The sequence below is a fragment of the Vespa velutina genome, chromosome 4, assembly GCF_912470025.1.
Source record: "Vespa velutina chromosome 4, iVesVel2.1, whole genome shotgun sequence".
NCBI classification, from domain to species: domain Eukaryota; kingdom Metazoa; phylum Arthropoda; class Insecta; order Hymenoptera; family Vespidae; genus Vespa; species Vespa velutina.
The window spans coordinates 174,647-193,868 of NC_062191.1; the positions used below are offsets into that span (position 1 = coordinate 174,647).

General features: G+C 36.8%; 4 protein-coding genes across 8 annotated transcripts in view; 1 reads left to right on the plus strand and 3 right to left on the minus strand.

Annotated features, from left to right (window-relative positions):
* Positions 1-6,539, minus strand: part of LOC124948680 (RNA binding protein fox-1 homolog 2) — an 81,216-nt gene extending 74,677 nt beyond the window's left edge. Inside the window, exons 1-2 of one of the 2 annotated variants that reach the window (XM_047492643.1) lie at positions 6,529-6,539; positions 5,961-6,135 (exon numbers count right to left, since the gene is read on the minus strand). The gene's annotated coding sequence lies outside the window, so the exon portion shown is untranslated. Of the gene's footprint in view, positions 1-5,942; positions 6,136-6,528 lie in introns of those variants that run through there. The other variant, XM_047492644.1, reaches the window with a different exon arrangement.
* LOC124948477 lies at positions 6,002-14,799 on the minus strand. Its single transcript, XM_047492150.1, has 16 exons — positions 13,639-14,799; positions 13,477-13,565; positions 12,997-13,435; positions 12,787-12,913; positions 12,525-12,688; positions 12,165-12,404; positions 11,944-12,049; positions 11,589-11,852; positions 11,326-11,479; positions 10,938-11,135; positions 10,694-10,836; positions 10,370-10,600; positions 9,943-10,284; positions 9,794-9,851; positions 9,425-9,643; positions 6,002-9,292 (listed from the first exon to the last, which is right to left on the minus strand). The coding sequence occupies exons 1-15, from the start codon at positions 13,872-13,874 to the stop codon at positions 9,600-9,602; spliced, it is 2,835 nt and encodes a 944-aa protein (XP_047348106.1). The 5' UTR covers positions 13,875-14,799; the 3' UTR covers positions 6,002-9,292; positions 9,425-9,599.
* On the plus strand, positions 8,617-9,767 carry LOC124948694. The gene is made up of 3 exons (XM_047492668.1): positions 8,617-8,768; positions 9,171-9,320; positions 9,434-9,767. Exons 1-3 carry the CDS (start codon positions 8,643-8,645, stop codon positions 9,512-9,514), a joined length of 357 nt encoding a protein of 118 aa, XP_047348624.1. The 5' UTR covers positions 8,617-8,642; the 3' UTR covers positions 9,515-9,767.
* Positions 14,800-14,936: 137 nt separating the features above from the next.
* LOC124948683 (palmitoyltransferase ZDHHC3) lies at positions 14,937-18,946 on the minus strand. Of its 4 annotated transcripts, none has more exons than XR_007100799.1 (8): positions 18,699-18,946; positions 18,405-18,573; positions 18,139-18,324; positions 17,901-18,037; positions 17,722-17,806; positions 17,406-17,618; positions 17,094-17,307; positions 14,937-15,625 (listed from the first exon to the last, which is right to left on the minus strand). XR_007100799.1 is itself a non-coding variant. In XM_047492654.1 (7 exons), the coding sequence occupies exons 2-7, from the start codon at positions 18,498-18,500 to the stop codon at positions 17,146-17,148; spliced, it is 879 nt and encodes a 292-aa protein (XP_047348610.1). In that variant the 5' UTR covers positions 18,501-18,573; positions 18,699-18,946; the 3' UTR covers positions 16,934-17,145. The 4 variants fall into 4 exon arrangements, 1 of the variants encoding a protein (XP_047348610.1); XR_007100798.1 differs by lacking the exon at positions 14,937-15,625 and adding an exon at positions 15,931-16,686; XR_007100797.1 differs by lacking the exon at positions 14,937-15,625 and adding an exon at positions 15,931-16,774.
* Between the last annotated feature and the right edge of the window lie 276 nt (positions 18,947-19,222).

Below are 19,222 nucleotides of genomic sequence, written 5' to 3' on the forward strand. Positions count from 1 at the left end.
TAAGAACGGTTTGCTCTCGATAAAGGGAACTTCGTTGGAATATTAGATTTACATTTCGTCAGGCACCTGTGCATTAGGATCCTCCCTTTTGTGACAGACTCCGACGTTCTCGAGGACGTCCCGAGCCGATGATTTGCGTCTGGCACAGACCCTCTCCGAAAAATGTGAGAACACTTTTGTTTGGTCTTCGAACGTCTTCTCTCTTAGAATATACAAGCGAGCGCGCACACGCCGCTCTTGTAAACTCTTGATAGCACTCGCGCGGTACGTAGAAGGTTGAGTACATTGCGTACCAACACACTCGTCCACCTTTAATTAAGTACACCATACACATCGTTTACGTACACAAACGTAGGAAGGAGAGCGTGCGTATCTACGAATTCCTTCCATCATGAACGCGAACGTCGTGCCTCTATTATAACGAAGCCAATCTTCGAGTTCGTATCGGGGTCAAACGAGTGAAGATGAACTTTACGAGCGACTAGACGGCATCGCTGTCTACTTTCGAGAACTCGTCTACTCGTCGAAACGTACGTAGCTTTGTTCGAGTCTTGAGAAAAGGGTAGAAAAAAAAAAAAAAGAAAAGAAAAGGAAAGAAAAGAAAAGAAAAGAAAAGAAAAGGAAAGGAAAAAAAAAGAAAACAAAAAAGAGAAAATTAATCGGCTAACGATCGCGAACGCTTATCGCTATAGTTTATGGTTATGTGGCGAGGAGACGATCGCGGCGTCGAGAGTTTAACGACGCGACGCGGCCGGCGTCGAGAAGACGTAAAACGCGAAGAACGAGACTCATCGTTCGCGCTCTGTTACGCTCTTAGGAACGACGAAGCGATGAGGAGGAGCGCGTGCATTTAGAATTGCGACCGAAGAAAATAGACAAAAAAAATGCTTCGCGATAATAGCGAAATAAAATAAAGCCAAGAACGATTCTTTTCGATGGCTCTTATAATTCCCATTTACTATCGCAAATTTTAGATTTTTCTCGATAAAATCATGAATAATCCACTCGATGGCCGTTGATTGCACTTTTTTTTTCGCGACTTGCACAGGCATCGCGCGTCATTCGACGAAGCTCGTTTTCCAATCAATGGCGAATTTTCAATGGCCTTAAAACGGCGCTCGCTCGAAGTGTATCGAAACGGCTGGCGCACGATCGTCTCGTACCATATATTTGTACACGAGTCTCATTAAATTTAACGAAACTTTCACGTCGTAGAAAGCACGACTCTAGGACGATATAATATTTGTCTAGACTAATCGAGATCTTCCTTCTCGTACTCTTCTCTCCTTCGCAAAACATGGCCTCGCTTCTTCTCCGTCCCATTGTCAACATTAATCGAATCGCAAAGAGTCCTTTTGTCCCTTTTCCTACTGTCGAATAAAAAGTGCCGAATGGAGGGAGGTTTACCGGTCACGAAGCGCATGGTCGAAGCGCCGTGGTCGGTACGGTACGTGTACCGTAGGTATGTAGGTACGAATTCTAATTGCATTGTTGGTAATATAGCGGGAATAATAGGGCAACTCGTATACGGCAACTCTCGGCGCATTAACACAGTTTTGGCCGGTGCGCCGGGCTCGTTCGCGAAATTCTACCAGAGTCTCTCGGCAAATAATGCGCTGTCCGCGATCTCCGACGATTAGGCTCCGCTTTGAAAAATTCCTCCTCTTCCTATCCTGCTGACCCATTCTCTCATTCTCTCTTGGCAAATTGATTTTTCACTCTGCAGGAAATAAATCGTACTCTCTCAAGCAACGTCATCATTATCTTCGATGCAGCAAATTAATAAGCGTAATTTCATTTCGTTTAAACGCGAAACCACCGATGATCACAAATCTAACAAAAATTTGTCCGCTGTAGAAATTTTTGTCCCATCGGCTCAGATAGTACACCTGTATCGATTACTCTTTTTCGGTCGGCATTAAAGTTCGATTGATTAAACGCACTTCTTACGTAATTGCATTCTTTCCGCGGCGGATCCGTTAATGGCCGGTACAGGGGAGGGAGGGAGAGAGAGAGAGAGAGAGAGAGAGAGAGAGAGAGACGCAACCCTTTTATGCTCGCTTCTCCGTACGATGCCAACGCCGTTATATTTACCTAGTTCGTAACGAGAGAACAGGACGGATCGATCGTATCCGTCTTCGTCGTCGTCGCCGTCGTCGCCGTCGTCGTCCTCGCCGATGACCGTTCGTCCGTGTACGCTCGCGAGATCGATCGATCGATTTTCCGACGATTCTGCTTCCGCGATTCTTACCGCTTCGATTGCGAATACTCGCGCTACGAAATATATCGACGATGTCACGCTCGAGCGACAATATCTACCTCGGTTACGGCCACATAGCTCAAAATCCATCCAAGTTCTATGGCGAATTCGATAGATATAAACCGCGTATATAGTTATAGATGGATGGATGATAGGTGTATATCGTATCGAAAGTACGAGAAAAAAATGACAATCGGAAATTCCGCTTCGATAGAAATCCAACCGCGTAAATTTTTCATGTTCATTCGTCGTATATTAAGAACGCTTCATTCTCGTTTAACAAATATAAGGTGCGATCGGTAAAGCGGCAAAAATTTCTTTCATTTTTTTTTATTAACATTATTGCATCGATATAAACACTTTTTGCGATCCGAGAGTTGATTGCGTAATGAGAAAGGATCGTTAAAAGGCAAAAAATGGGCCGAAAGCGACGCATCCGCGTACACTTTGTGGCGTACACGTTTCGACGAGTCGTAAACCGCTATAAATATAAATACGCGTTCGAATTGGATACGATGAGGTTCTAAGATAAACCCGTCGGCCTTGGATATGCGTACGTATCATGTATACCTATATATGCGATTGTCGCGTAAAACGAATGAAATCGTCCGCACGCAATTTCACAGACCGTATTTTAACACGCGTGCGAGCCTTGGTACGACTCTTATACACGTAAATGCACACGTACGTGCGCACGTCTTTAGCGAGCCACACGGGCTATCGATCTCGCCAATTGCATTGCCACAGCCTCGCTTCCGTCGAGATACGAATTAATTGAATGGACTTCTAATAACCAGTGAGATTTATTAAGCGATGTTACGCACCGCTCGGCCAGCTACGCGCTTCGACCTTCCACAAAATATCTCACATTCCCTATAATGGACAGCTTTCTCTCTCTCTCTCTCTCTCTCTCTCTCTCTCGTCTATTAAGAAGGACTCCCCCTACCCATCTTTCTGTCTCACCTTAACGCTCGAGTAACATTCAGCAGAATAATCAACTTTTTTTTATTCGTTTCATCGATCGTCCTCTTCTCGACCATCTCCTCTCTCACCCTCGTTCATTTAGAAACAATCAAGGTGATGGAAATTACGCTCGCTCTGAACGAAGAAAAAAACTTGTGAAAGCTAGTTAAAAAGGACTTTCTTTCGCGCGAATTCAATTTTTATTGATAAATACGATTTGCACGCAAACACGAAAGAACACATTCGCTTCTTTCCTATTTGCGTTACCTCTCGATTTACTGCAGAATTTCAAATCAGAGGAAGACGTGAAATTTCTAAAATCCTCTTATTTCAGACCGATGGATAGTTTGTTAATATACAGTATCGATAGCGGCTAGTTCTGACGAGTTGTAAAAAAAAAAAAAAAAAAGAACTGCCCACATTTGAAAAAAAAAAAAATCTAAAAGCGACTTTTATACGAAGTAAAGGCGCGTCCATAAAAATGACATTCTTACACAAGTATAATCTTTGAGAGAATATAATTTGTAAAGAAAGATCGCGAAGCTTCGTCGAATATGCGAGCACAGCTCGGAAAGATCGAAACTGGTTTTTAATACTCTCGACTGTATCTCGTCGAGCATCGATTCGATATTGCATCGAACAAACATTAAAGTCCCGATCGTCTCCGTCTCTTTCTCCTACGGTTCTTTGTTCGTCCTTTAACAATTCTAATGTTTACACGGAAGGAAAGAATGGACAAAAGGAAGAACGTCAAACATATTTTTGTCGAGCGTGATTGTTGTTGGCGTGTCTCAGTTGACGCGTTTAGTCGCCGACTAAATGAGACGTAATAAATAGCCGGTGGCACAAGGTTACTTGTACTTTCGCGCCTACATTCGTTCACCGCATATCACGTGAATGAACCCTCAAACGTGCGAGTATTTTTCGAACGTTGGAAAATGGAAACCTTGCGGCTCCTTATGTATCTCCAGTGAAACGCGCGCGCGCGAAATGACTGAAAACACACACACACAGAGAGAGAGAGAGAGAGAGAGAGAGAGGTCTCTCTTTTGCCTACAAAAGCGACTCTATAAATGCGAAAGGCTTAATACCCGCACAAAGTTCATCGTCGTCGTAAAGTCAAGTATCGTTTCGTTCACCGATCGCCTGGGACTGGCACTTCCGGACACGGACGAGTTCAAAGCAGTTTCGAAACTTTGTACCGTACACCGATACTTCTACTCCATCGCCATATCCACCCCTTAGACGGACCTATTCCTTTATTGCTCGACGTAATATTAGGTAACTCAACGAATGCAACTTTCTTTACTTTCCTTCTTTATGCAGAATTAACGAGAGAAGATAAACACAAAAAAGCATTGCGTAAGAGACTCGTTTGTTCGCATAAAAGGTATCCTTGGGAAGTTTTTCTTTTTTTTTGCATTTCAATGGATGAGATTTTTTTTCTTCTCGTTTGCAATGCGTATAAAGTGCTCCTTATCGTTGAAAAAATGTTAAACGAAAAATTTTGATAAGGAAGCCGATCATCGATCGACTCGTCGGTAAACCCTCGATGTCCGTGTCGATAAACTTGACAACAAAAATAAGAGACAACGATGCGAGAGAGTCCTCGGAAGTTTAGGGATGAACATTTGCAAAGCTAGAAAGTGCATGTGCGACCGCGCGTATGCACATTCGCAATCGCACCGATCGAATGACCTCCACTAACAATAAGTTGATTCGCTTGAATGCGCACGACGAAACAAAAAAAGAAAAAACAAAAAAAGAGAGAGAAAAAAAATAAACGTCCAATTTACAAATTTTCCCTCGATAAAATCAAAAAATTTGTTGCAATCGTCGTCTCGTTTACGAGTACAATTTGCTTATACATTTTAATTAACGATCGAACTTTCCTTGCGAATAATTTTAATTACCGTCCGCTCGTAGTGATATAATAAATCAAAGCGGATACGTTAATTGATTATCGTTATTACCATTTTTTTCCTCTCTCAATGTACGATTAATCCGACGGTACCTTCTGTACCTTCGACGAATCCTCAGTTCAAATTCAATCCAATTGGATATTTGATCAAGTACCAAAAGATACGTATATTTAAGTATATATACTTATACATACACACACACACACACACACACACACACACACACATATATATATATATATATGTATATAGGATTGGCTCGCGTTAGAGGGTGCATCCGCGACAATATCCTCGGTCAGTCCTTCGAAGATCCGGTCGAACGTGATCTGAAAATGGATGCAGAAAAGGAGCCGTCGCGCGAGTTTCTCAACTTCTTGCCCGACAATCGAAATTCCTCCGACGTTGCTCGAAAGAACGAATCGCATCCTTCAGCCATAGGAATAAAAAAAGAACTACCAAAGTTCGAGTAGCCTTCGCAACTGTCTCCTTACGTTTACACTCATTTTCGCTTTTCTTACAAACAGAGTTATTCGCTTCGTCTAGGTCATCTAAGGTCTTTCTTCGACACGAAAAAAACAAAAACAGAACGCGGCATTCTTACGTCCGCGTTTACAAATAATATTCTAATATGTTGTAAAATTACTTTACAAAATCACGAAACGGAAAAATTCGGAATATTTATAAGAACGAAAGAGAACGCTCGTTTATTAATCGATAAAGTCATTGTTATCTCTTAACGTAAACTATTAAAGTAATTTATTTACAGAATAAGATGCGCTTGAAAAAATTGAACATACCAAAAATTATGAGCTTACGTTTTGTCCTTAATAGATATAATAATCGTTGAGGCCTTCTCTTCTTCACCACTTTTCCTGAGATTATTTCCGAGCTCCAGAGTTCGTCGAGTTTCGCGCTCGTCGCAGATCGCAAGGCGATCTTTGACGAGTTGCGATTCTGCTTCCTCCTCTTTCTTTTTTTTTCTTCTCCGTCCTAAACGATTACACTCTCTTTGTTTCTCTCTCTCTCTCTCTCTCTCTCTCTCTCTCTCTCTCTCTATCTCTCTATCTCTCTATCTATCTATCTATTTATCTATCTATCTATCTATCTCTAGAGAGAGAGAGACTTGACGCGCGTTCGTTGTAAAAGCCAAGGCACAAGATATCAAGCTATATGATAGTGCGTGCACAACGTTATAAGAGACATATACACATATACACAAAGAAAAGAAAAGCTCCTGCGTATTGCACTCTGTTGGGTCAACGAAAGAAATCGTTTGCGATAAAGGAACGATATGACACAGTCTGTGTATTTGCGGGTGTGCGTAATGTACGAATAGATTTTGATATACGTATAAACATATATAAGAAAGAAACGCACACACACCTGACCGGCACGAAGTCTCGCACGATTCTGAGGACGCGCTTCGTCTCCTAATGTGTAAGCGCGCCGACTCTGCGCGCGCAGTTAAACCCACGATGCGCCCTCGACCAATCATTGAGTTCGTTCAGTTATGCGCGGATACATACTGGACCGATTTCTTCAATTCCGATCTAAGAGTAACAGCTGTGATATTCTTGTCAGAATTTTCTTTGATTCTTGTTACAATAAAATATATACATGTATGTATGTATGTATGTATGTATGTATGTATGTATGTATATACATATATATATGGAAACAAAAGAAATGGTTCAAAAGTCAATCGTGAAAATGTAGGTTTGGAATTTAAAAAAGCCTTTCCCATTGACACATTATAATTCCTTGCACGTAGTACCTGTGCGACAAACATTTTCGTTTACGTCGCTTCTCTCTCTCTCTCTCTCTCTCTCTCTCTCTCTCTCTCTCTCTCCCTCAGCGTTGTAATGCTGCATGCGCCAAGGTAGCAGCGAGTCCGAAACTATCCATAATTCACATCGCGAACGTCGACGAATGATTAAGTGACATTGTGTTACAAATTTATCTAACGTTCCAACGAAAGGAACTAATGCACTCCGCGCAACGAGATTTCCTAATTGAATAAATTCGCATAATCGGAGGATTATGCGTCGAAGATGAAATTTCGTAGATTTTTAGAAAAGAAAGGATTATCGGAGAGAAAATAAAAAATCTATACGCGCGTTTACCATAGCTCTGCAATAGTATACGCCAATGTAATATTTCTTTCAACGAAACATAAGTTTCCCTGCTCGCGACAAATTTCGAACGAAAACACGTGAAATGTACGCGCCAATTTGTTTTTCTACATCCTTCTCGCCTTATTAAGTATTCATGGAACGTATCAAGAAACAAGCTTGAGCCCGCGAGAGTTTTTCAACGGAATAAAATTCTATCTAATCGATCGTAAAATTTCTTTCGTGCCGTTTCATGCTCCTAGAAAAGTTTCGGGAAAGAGATTAAACATTAAATATGCAGCAGACGCTCGATCTAAGATTAAATTTCTGCTATGTTCGATCATGCCCTAATCTCTAACAATTAGCATCGATGCATTTACAAAAATATTATTGTCAACTTGTGAACCTGAGAAACTCCTACGTGAATTAATTTACGTTAGGATAGCTTCCCTTAATTGTACTTGTTGCTTTCGGGGTCAGGTTCGTACCGGCCCTGAATTTGGACCCTTGCCAAACCATTGACAAACGCCTTCGTTCTTCGTTTTTACTTCTAAAAAACTTTTTGTTCCGATCAAATCTTCTATCGTTATTTTATATTTATAACGTGAAACAACGTACCAAGGACTATGAAGAAGCACGATGTAATCGATGTGAGGAAGCACGATGAAGCGCAAGGTAATCTTTGGGATAGCAATACGATATCTCGAAACAACGTAGGACAGCTACCGAATATTGTCTAAAAAGAGGATTCGTTCGATTTCACGTTTCTCTTCTTATAGGAAATAAGTGAACTCCCATATAAAAACAAACTGTTGGCAATCAACGCCAAATAAACTCGAATTAATGATACGATATTGTGCATGCAAAATGTCGAGATCGAGTGAAACGCACTACGCTTAAACTAACAAAAACAATACGGATCGTGTCTCGTTCGGGCGATTGAGTCAAAAGCAATAAATTCTGTCGCTCTTTGGTTCGTGAGCGTCGATGCATTTTATGCAAATATCGCGTTATACGCAAAGATATCGATAAATTCTGTCTACCTAATTATCCGCATGTTTTTCATGCTTTCATGTTCTACCTCACATTTTTATGAACGATTGATTAATTTTATCGTAGATCTAAGAAAGATCTAAATACAATGTCGATCGTCTTGTTCGTGATTACGAGGAAAAAATGCTTCGATCGATCGCTGAAAAGTCGCGCCCTTCGTTCTTCGCTCATATCTGCCTCTCGATGTTTGGCATTTTTCTTAAAACTTAAGGAAAGCGCGAGCGCGCGCGAAGAGAGAGAGAGAGAGAGAGAGAGAGAGAGAGAGAGAGAGAGAGAGTGAGAGGGGGGAACGAAGCGCCATCCTCGTCTATTGATCGTCGGTGGCCATCCAAGATGGCGCCGAGGGTGGCGTTCGCGCTCAGTCTGATCCTCGTCATCGGACACTTTGAGGAAGGACCGGCTTCCCTAGCCAAGACTTTCACGTTTCCAGAGTACCCCTACAAGGAAACTACCAAGAACGTAAGTCCTCCTTATCGTACATCTGTTTCCGCCTCTTGGATATCCTGCAGAATGCTGATACAGGTTATAGCGGCAACTATCACTTAAAGGGTGACGCTTTTACGACGCTGCATGGCCAGTGAGGGTGCGGATGGATATATATACATATATATGTGTGTGTCTATATATATGTGTATACATATACATATACATATATATATATATATATATATATATATATATATATGTAGAGAGAGAGGGAAGAAGAGGGTTTACGCTAATCCGCAGCTTGTAGCTCCTCCTATTAGATATATCCAAATTCTTCTAGCTTGATCGTTAAAAAAGTCCAGCGTTAGTGTATTTTATTCGCGTATCCGGTGATTATTTTCGACATAGAAAAGATATGATCGCTTTCTTTCGTAGGAATTCCTCTTCCGACAATTCGAGCAAGCTTGCGAAGAGAGCGGTGCTTGCAAAATGTTATCGCAACAGGCGAGCAGCGTCGCCAAAACACGATGCATCCGGGAGTGCGTTTCTCCTTCTTGCTATAAAGAAATTTATTTGTTCGATCAGGTATTCTCGTCGTTAAATGAGACAACGTTACTATTAAATATAACATAATGCGAAATGAAATGCCGTATCTGTGAAAAACATATCAACAAAGTTACGTTTCTTACTCGTTTTAGCTGGAGGAAGGAGAGATCGACGTCAGGTTAAATTCTTTTAAGGGATGTTTTATGCAACGTAACGGTCGTCCGCGCAAATAAATAAGACATGCCTTTCGATCCGTCAAAAGGTCGATGTATTATCTATTGCTAACCGCTATCCTGGGAAAGTCAACGTTCTTTCTGCTTACGTCGACGACGAACAAGCGGATTTTGAAAAAGAAGAACTAGCTAAACAATAAAGAGACGTTTCATTCACATCTTTCGCGACGACATTTAGATTTGACATTAGATAATCTTTTTCTACTTTTTGTATGCACAAACTATTGTAATACCAATAGAATATTGCACAGCATATTAATAATAATTTCCAAACCTCACCTTCCTCGTTTCCAAAGATACGAACGTTCGTCATCTTGTAACCTTTGAAGAATGATAACTAAACAAAGATATTTGTATAAAAATTGTAACGACGGAGAATACTATTTGAAGAAATAGACGCGATGTAGAAGCGATATAATCGTACTCACCGCATGATACAATCGTGTACACGCCTCGTCTTCGTCCTTGGATTTGAGAAAATTCATATATTCCGATAATTGTTCCATAGTTTCGTCAAAAGGTGATTTGAACAAAGATCTTGAGTTAGACGGTACTTCTTCGTCGCTGTATATCTTTCGATAGCGAAGCCACGTGGTAACAAAATGAAGAAAATGAGAAGACAAGTAACGTGTTTTTGCTATACCGATGACGAGGTCGTAGTTACTAATGGCAGTGCATAGATGATACATCAGTTTCTCTACTTTGACGTGACAAAACTTGAGAACGTCGGTTAGGCATTGATAAACAATTTCTCTTTCCGCTGGAATACTCTATCGCGAAAATGATCAAACGATAAAATCGACTAATCGATCCGTTATGACCTTACCTTTACATCGCCCTTACGCTCCGGCTCACCTTCGAGTGAATAACATGAAGCATCTCGTAAATATCTAGAATCGTTGTGATTTCATCTTTATCCGGTGCGTTGAAGGGAACGCTTTTCAATGTTACAGCCATTCCTGCATTGTTTTGACTCAACAGCTCGTGTAAAAATTCCAAGCCATTCGGACAAACCAATCGTGACTTTTCCATAATCCACAAAAGGGCATATAAATCACGTATTTCAATCGTTACGGATTTGACGCACTATAAATAAAATATTCTTTAAGTATATTCCACGATATCCTTTTTATATTATAATAATCATTAATCAATTATCATATTTCCGTTTTCTCTTACCTCGATCGAAGATCGTGATTGAAAATGAATAATAAAAGCGAGAAATTTCAATGATATTGCAGATAATGTCGATTCGTCTTCGGAAAATGCATAATCGCGTAATTTCTCCAATAATTTCGTTTCATTTATGTACTTAGAAAGAACTGTAAAGTGTAAAATTCTTCCTTTCAATTGTATTTTTCATTTATGTGTTATATATTCTAGTACCGTTCTATCTTAGCCTAGTCCTTTCGGTGCCACTTACTTTTTAAGTAATTGCGTGCCGTTGAAGCGACAAGTACGATGTACGCCTGCTTTATAAGTAATTTCTGAAAATTAACATCTACGTCTTCGGTTAAAATCATTTTTATGAGAGCGTCTGCGCACACCTTCATTGTATGCGTTGATAAATAAGTAGGCTCCGACATACTGGATAATTCAAGCACCGCTTTAATATGTTCAACTACAAATAATGTCATAATATGTGTGCGTGCGTGCGTGCGTGCGTGCGTGCATACACACATACATACGCACATGCATATATATATATATATATATATATATATATACGTATCAATATGGACGATAACAAAGATGAAGAAACGTCTATTGTAGTACAACATAGAGAAAGTATAAACATAGAAATTAAATACTTCGATTTGGACTGCCGGATAGGAGAACATTTGGGAGCATGTTCCAAACTATGTCGGCAATCTCGTCGCAATTACCAATCAGCATCGATTGACGTATTCCTTTTACAGCTAAACGAACCACGCTTCCGTCGAGGCTTCCATTTTGTACTATAATCTGCGTTTAAAAGATTATCGTAAGCGAGATAATTAAGTAAATTTAAAGACACGCAACTCTTCAAGAGTCATAAGGTAATAAGAGGGATAGTAAGAGACGTTGCGTGTACCAGTAAACAATGTCTAACGACGCTGTGACAATCGAGCTTCAAGAGAGGTGCGATGTCACCATCGGATTCTATCAGCCACATATCCATTACTCTGTATCGTAAGTCGTTCGTTATCTCGGGACATTTGAGAGAAAAATGTAAGAGCTCGATGTGATGAGTGTAACACTGACTTAATTCCGAGTATTGTAATGCCATTGTTAATTTTTTCACCGCTTTTCCGTACTCGCAGTTTTTGTCCGGTGATGGATGAGACAAAAATGACACCTAGGTAATAGACATTTTACAATGATAAAAAGACCAAAACTCATGTAGAATAGACAATTTCTATCTTGTCGATAAAAACGAATAGACTCACAGCGAATAAAAACCATAATGGCTTTAGAATTGGTACGATTATCGATCGAACGTCTTCTAATTTTAACAATCTTTTTATCAGAGATTCGAACGAAATCATGTCGAGTCTGAAACAAAACGATAATCAGTCTTTCAAAAACGACTATTTACGTATATACATTAAACAAGAGATGAGAGAGAGAGAGAGAGAGAGAGAGAGTGAATAAGGCAAGAAAAACTCACTCCCTGGTCGCATGATAATGATAGTAAAGGGAAATCATTAAAGCCGTATTACGATCATCGGAAATCGCTATTATGTCGGTCCACTGTTCGAGATCATTCGGTAGAGAGAGAAATCCATCAAACATCCTACTTGAAAATACATTAACGCCTTCGGGCAACTTGTCGATCGATAAAGAGTATTTCGCCAAAGTGATCAATGTCCGCGTCAGTAAGATACAAATACTTCGTCGTTGGTGTAATCTGAAGGATTTTTGTATCTAATTAAAAAAAAAAAAAAAAAAAAAAAAAAAAAAAAAAAAAAAAAAAAAGAAATATTTACGTATAGCCGAACGGCTTTTATCAATTGTATTGTATACTTACGAAAGTTGAGCGCTAAGACGTAAGAAATATTTAAAATAACCGTTCCCTGCTAAATGATTAGCTATGTCCTCTTGTTTAAAATCTCTCATATTGTACATGTTATTGAGACAAGAAACAAAACTGTCGTAACACTTGATGGTATTCTCTTGATCCATGCGTACGTTCTATTCGAGAGCAAATACATAATTGCACGTTATACATTTGGCAATTAGCTTTTTAATAGAGCTAACATGTGTTTAATATTTTATGCTTTAAGCTTTACTTTAAGACGCGGTACGATGGTATACATAACGATCGCATAAATAGTCTTTCCGAGAGATATTTTGTCCCGCGTCGGAGTCATATTGCCAACCTCGTCAACGTCCGTCAGATAATCCTTGTCGCAAAATCTACGAGACATATTCCGTCCTAAATATCTATCTTCTTATCGTCATTTACGAAAGAAAAAGCCGAGTAAAATTTGAACTTTTACCGCACGCTGGAAGCGCAAAGGCAGCATAAGCCGACAATGGCATTTGTCGATGCGTACTCCTCTTCGTAATCGTGTTCCAGGATATCTTTCATAGATTTTATCGACTCGTTGCAAACATCGAGAATCAATCTCTCATCTTCGTTTTCGCACCCGTCCAACGTTACGTATTCAAGTAGGACATTTAAAATGTCGACAATCGTGAACCTTAATACATAAGATAAGCATTTTTGGCTCAAGTCCTTGATAAATGAAAAGATTTGATTGATGGCGCATACGCTATCGACTTCGATACCTAATTTTTTGCCGCTGAAAATATAGAAAATATTTTCGACATTTTTAAATTCTATTATCAATAAAGACATATGTTGATAATATATCCATATTATTACTTGAATAATATATTGCGAATAGCAAGAAGGAGCCTTTCCAAAGAAGGACATGTTTCTACGTCCGTCGACATTCCAATGTAATGCGCAAGACGAAGCAAAGAGCTCACAGCCTCCGCGGCGACCTGACTTTCGTAAAACTTTCGATGTTCGCTCGCTAAAGCCAAACACTCGAGAGCGGAACTGCAATGACAACTAACGATTATATATCGATGATATCGATAAGTCAATAATATACGAATAGAAAGTATTTTACGTTATAAGCGGTTCCCGAAAAGTCTTTAAAACGTCACACAGACTCGAAATTATGTCGAATTTGATGAGCTTCGTAAAAACGCTACTTCGAACGCCGTGGACTTGAGATTTTAAAAGGATCGTCAGTTGTTCGAGCGCAGACATTTGCGATTTTTCCTTCGGCGACATCAAGTTACCTTTTATTCGTGGCAACAAGTGATCCAGATTTTCTGTCTTCAATTGAAATAATTCCTCCATTTCAGATCCGTGCGCTGTCACATTACATATACGCGTTATTAATTTAATCCACTTACATATGTACTACGTACGTATTTTATTATCGATCAATCTATTACGTTCGTTTAATACCATATAGAAATTATCCGAAATTATCGTTATTAGAAGAATATTATTTTTCAAGTATATATTTATAAACCTACACGAATGGAAGATACAGAGAGCGTTACAGTATTATTACGTATAGATGGTGCTACTAAATCTTTACCGACCAAGGACCGATCGCTTACTTACGGTGCCGCGAATAAGATACTTGCGAATCTTTCCAAGATAATCCTATAATAATTGCAAAATATCGCAATATTATTGCTATCGTTCTATTTAAAAATAATGTTTGCCTCAATATTTCATATATTATAATTAATATTGTTTATGAATGAAACACAAATTTACGACGTATTATTGAATGTTACAATAAATACGTTACAAAGAAGATGTATTTTACCTGTTACTTCATTTTTCCCTTTAATAAAAATATGGAACCCGCTTTATATCACTGAACGATTATGACAATCCAATTTAAAATGATCCAATTTCCCGAGGAAAAGTTCTACCACGTTCTACCATCCGTAATATTAATACGTTACTCGTACGCACAGCGAATCTGATTGGTTTCTATCAAAAGATTTTAAATCACAACTTTTAGCGCGGTATTCGAATATGGAAAACATTTTTCAATCAAAATCTTTCGCTGCATATGTCTAATCTATATAGTTTCAACTATTATCCAAACGAAGTAAAAATGATTCTTACCACTTTGTTCAATTAGATTACATTTAAGCATTCATCACGTATGTCGCATAGCCGTTACTCAACATGAGAAAAATATGAGTCTAAAATAAAAGCTGTAAATTCGATGAACGTACTGTTCAGGTAGGACGATTTGCGATTGACGATTTCAACGAGAAAAGAAAAAATAAAAAAAAAAAAAAAAAAAAAAAAGGATTGATGAACTGATCAATGAAATTTTCTTTATCGTACTATTTGACAGTGTCTCGTTAGAATCAATAATATTGGCAGCACTACGTTTTTCGCATATCTATAATATTGCATAAAATATGACCTATTACATCAAAATATAAATAAGATATAGCGTATACAAAGTGCATCGTATTTTCATTTTTTTTTCTTCTTGTCCTAAAGGGTGCATTTGAGGATATATAAAATTAATATATGAAAATATCTCTCTACCATGATGTCGCTAATAAATATTACTTGTCGTGTACATTGGATAATAATAATAATAATAATAATAATAATAATAATAATTAAGTTAATAATGTATAATTAACGAAACTGGATGCAAGAATGGTGATGCGAATTTTAAATTGCCATAAATAAGGTACGTGATAACTAAAAAGAAAAATATTTAATTAGATCGTATGGATTTATATTTTATAAAATTGATTCTAAAAAACAAATCTATATAAACTATACATTCTTAAGAAGATTATTAAAGTACAGATCTGCAGGGATTATACAGATTTAACTACTCGCTTAAGTGTTACATATGTTCGAGCGATATTAGCACTATGTTTCAGTCTTTTGTACGGTTCAGAGATCATTTCTTCGTTCTAGTTATTCATAAACGATTGTAAACAATTTTGAATCAAATATAAATATAGTGTACATGTACCATTTTTGCAACCAGTCCTTCGAATAATGTTCGAACATTATCATTATCTATATATTATCATTTCCGTCTTGTTCACCTATTGTAAATAAAAAGAGTTATATTAATTTCTTAAATCTGTAATACTTTATATTCAATATTATTTAAAAGCATTAAGCAAATCATTTTTCAAAAATAATTTCCAAGCCCTAAATACGATATACATATATGTCAAAATAACTCACTGCTTTTACTATCCTCGCAACTTAACCATAATTACGGATAAAATGACACTATAAAGCAAAATGTAACAAACAGAAAATATTTATAAGTCTCGATCCTAAATATAAAAATGTAGTATATATAGCACTGACCTACTGAATATATAATTTTTATTGAGAGAGAGAGAGAGAGAGAGAGAGAGAGAGAGAGAGAGAGAGAGAGAGAGAGAGAGAGAGAATTCCTCGTATAAAAAGAAGAAATAATTATTTTATTCCTATAAGTTATACTTAATAATTTCCCTCGTGTTATAATTTACGTTCGTAGCATAATGTGATAGGGAAATATTAAATATATTTAAATATATTATTCATTCGTTAAGATCGAACATTTTCATTGATATATAATATATGCAAGATTGCCTTGCATTAGATGCAATATGAAAGAAGAAAAAATATAATTTTATTTGGTAGTTTTTCTCTTACTTCAATTAGAAAAAGTCTTATTAAACGAATCATGTTAAATTAACATATCAAATAATATAACAAATAAACAGATCGTCATTCTCGTATAATTTCTTTAAAATACTTTCATCTGCGCTTAAATAAATAAGCGCATAAAGATATGATTCGTATGTATATAAAAATCTATGTTAAATAGACAACGAATAAATGTAAATTTTATGTTTATGTAAATATTTAAAAATTATACTTCTTAAGTACTTGTACTATTACGTTATCACCATTTATTATTACACTTTTAATCTGTACGAATTCTCGCATTGTATTTTGTAATAAATAAAAAAATATAACTAAACAATTTTTTACGAAATTTGCAAATTAATCTTACAACGTACTGACTAATATCCATAGATCAAGTATGTTCCCATGGAACTATTCTGGAAAGGTTCTCCCAAAATTGTTGTGAAGTAACTACTAATAGCTTCTTGGAGGAATGTTATTGTGTTAATATGTATTTTTCACTGCTACTTGTATATATGATATTTTGGAAAACAGCATCATTACATTTTCTGCTTGTGCATACACAGTACATTTGCGTTTACACGTTATATATACATATATATATATATACATATATATATATATATATATATATATATATATATATACATATATATATACACATACATACACACACACACACACATATACATATATATATATATATATATGTATATGTATATGTACGTATATGTATACATAAACATGTATGCATACACACATATGCATACATTGAAAATTATTCAATATATATGTATATATTGAAAGAGAGATATTGTGTATGCGCGGATACACAAGCATGCATTCGATACAATGTGTCATATTTACCTTATATTTACATGTATTAAATATTTGTGTCACAATCACATATCCAAATAACTTATACAGTATATAAATAGGCATCTAACTTCTTTTTTGCATTCGGAGGCGAAGTAAAGGGAGAAAACCAAGCAATAGAAAATCTACCAAAAACGGCCTGTATGGATTTCCATCTGCTATTACGAACCCATCGTGCTTCCTCTTTTTTAAGTTGTTCTATACCCTATGACAAAATTAAAATATTGTTATTGACTTAAGATAGTAAAGCCTTTGATGTATTATTTAGGGTGCTGTATACATATTTTATACATATGCACTTACAGTTTCATCATTCCAAATAGCCTGCAATTGCGATCCCAACATTACAGCTGTAAAAATGGCAAATAAAAGTGCTTCGAATGCTAGAAATAGTAAAAGGACAACGGTCGCAGGTGGACTAAACGTCGAACATTCTCTCCATTCTTGCCTCACGCACGTTGTAAATTGTTGTATGCACAAAAGAAGAGACTGTAGGGATATACCTGCTATGTAAAACTGAAAATTCATGTTCGATTTTATTCGGCTTATCGTAAAAAATGTATACTTTATTTGATAAAAAAGAAAAAAAAGATAATTATTGGAAAGAAACATGACTTACAGTAAACAATACAAAGTATTTTTGATTATTTTCGCCGACACAGTTGTTAACCCATGGGCAATGATGATCCATTTTCCTAATACATCTAAAATATCGCTTTATCGATCATCTCTAAGAGCAATTATTAATCTAAAAGCAAGTTAATCTTAAAACGAAATAAGTACTACAAACTAATTTACCTTTGACAAACCGAACAATGATGAGCTCTATCCGGCTTTATAGAACAACATTTTGGACATTTAAAGATAACTTGACCTTCCCGGAATCCCATTTGTTGTATCATTTTTTTTGTCGCATTGCCCTTTGGTACAGCACCCTAAATAATACTTAATTATTATCAAGTTATACCATAATATATTCCAAATGTCAATTTAATTTTTGATAAGATCGCACAAGGTATGTTTCTTCTTTACTTACTGGATCTGTAAACATTGTCCTTAAATGAGAAGCAAATGCCAAAAATGCTAAGGATTGAAACACTGCCATGTTTAGGCCTGAATATAAAGTATTTATAGAAGGAATAAGGATAACAGCCATAACTACAAATTCCGCATAAATTATTAGCAACCATGTCAGGACCGCACATATAATTCCACAAATATCCTATGATACGAAGATGTAAATCATACGATATAGTAATATTGTTAATAAAATCATTTTTTACACTTTTTCCGAGACAATACCTTGATGCACCAAAACTTTCCACCGCAACACTTATTATGTATACCTTTCTCCCTATGGAAGGCTACGTAATCATAAACCATAATTGAAAAGTCCATTAAAGCGGCAAACTTTGTTCCACTTGTAAAAAAGTACCGATATAATACTTTAATATAGAAGAAAAAGCCATAACTGTGAATAAAGGATAAACATTGCTATATGTTATCGTAACAAACATATGAGTAATAAAGTTAAAGTAATAAGAAAAAGTTATAAAAATATGAAGCAAATCAATTAACGATTAACTAGAATCTAACCTAAAAAATGAATGACATCATTGCTTGACAAATTCTTTCAAGATCCGAAAGGAAATGGATTCTTTGATTTTTTCCCTCATCCTTTTTCTACTCGTTTACGTTATGTAAGAATGAATTTATAATAACGATCACTATCGTTTTTCCTTCACCGTTATAAACGCCATCAACCACTTAAAAGTAAAATACATGGAATATGAGGAGACGAAGGGTCAAACACACGATTATACTCCATTTTATTTCTAAATCAAGAGCCACCTAGCGTTCAGAAAGAGATTACTTTTTACGACGACCGATCGAAGCGCCATCAAATACGCACGCAAAACGCGCTATTTTCAAATTAGATCGAATGAGTTGGCGTAACACCATTTTATAATTCAATCCAAGTCAACTACAGAAGCCTTAAAGTTTGGTTTCGCTATCTATATCGTATCTTGTTAGAATATTTTTAGAATTGGAATTTATTGCATTATATAATTTGACCACGAACGGACCATTTAATGAATGCAAGCATTCGGTGCTTCAAT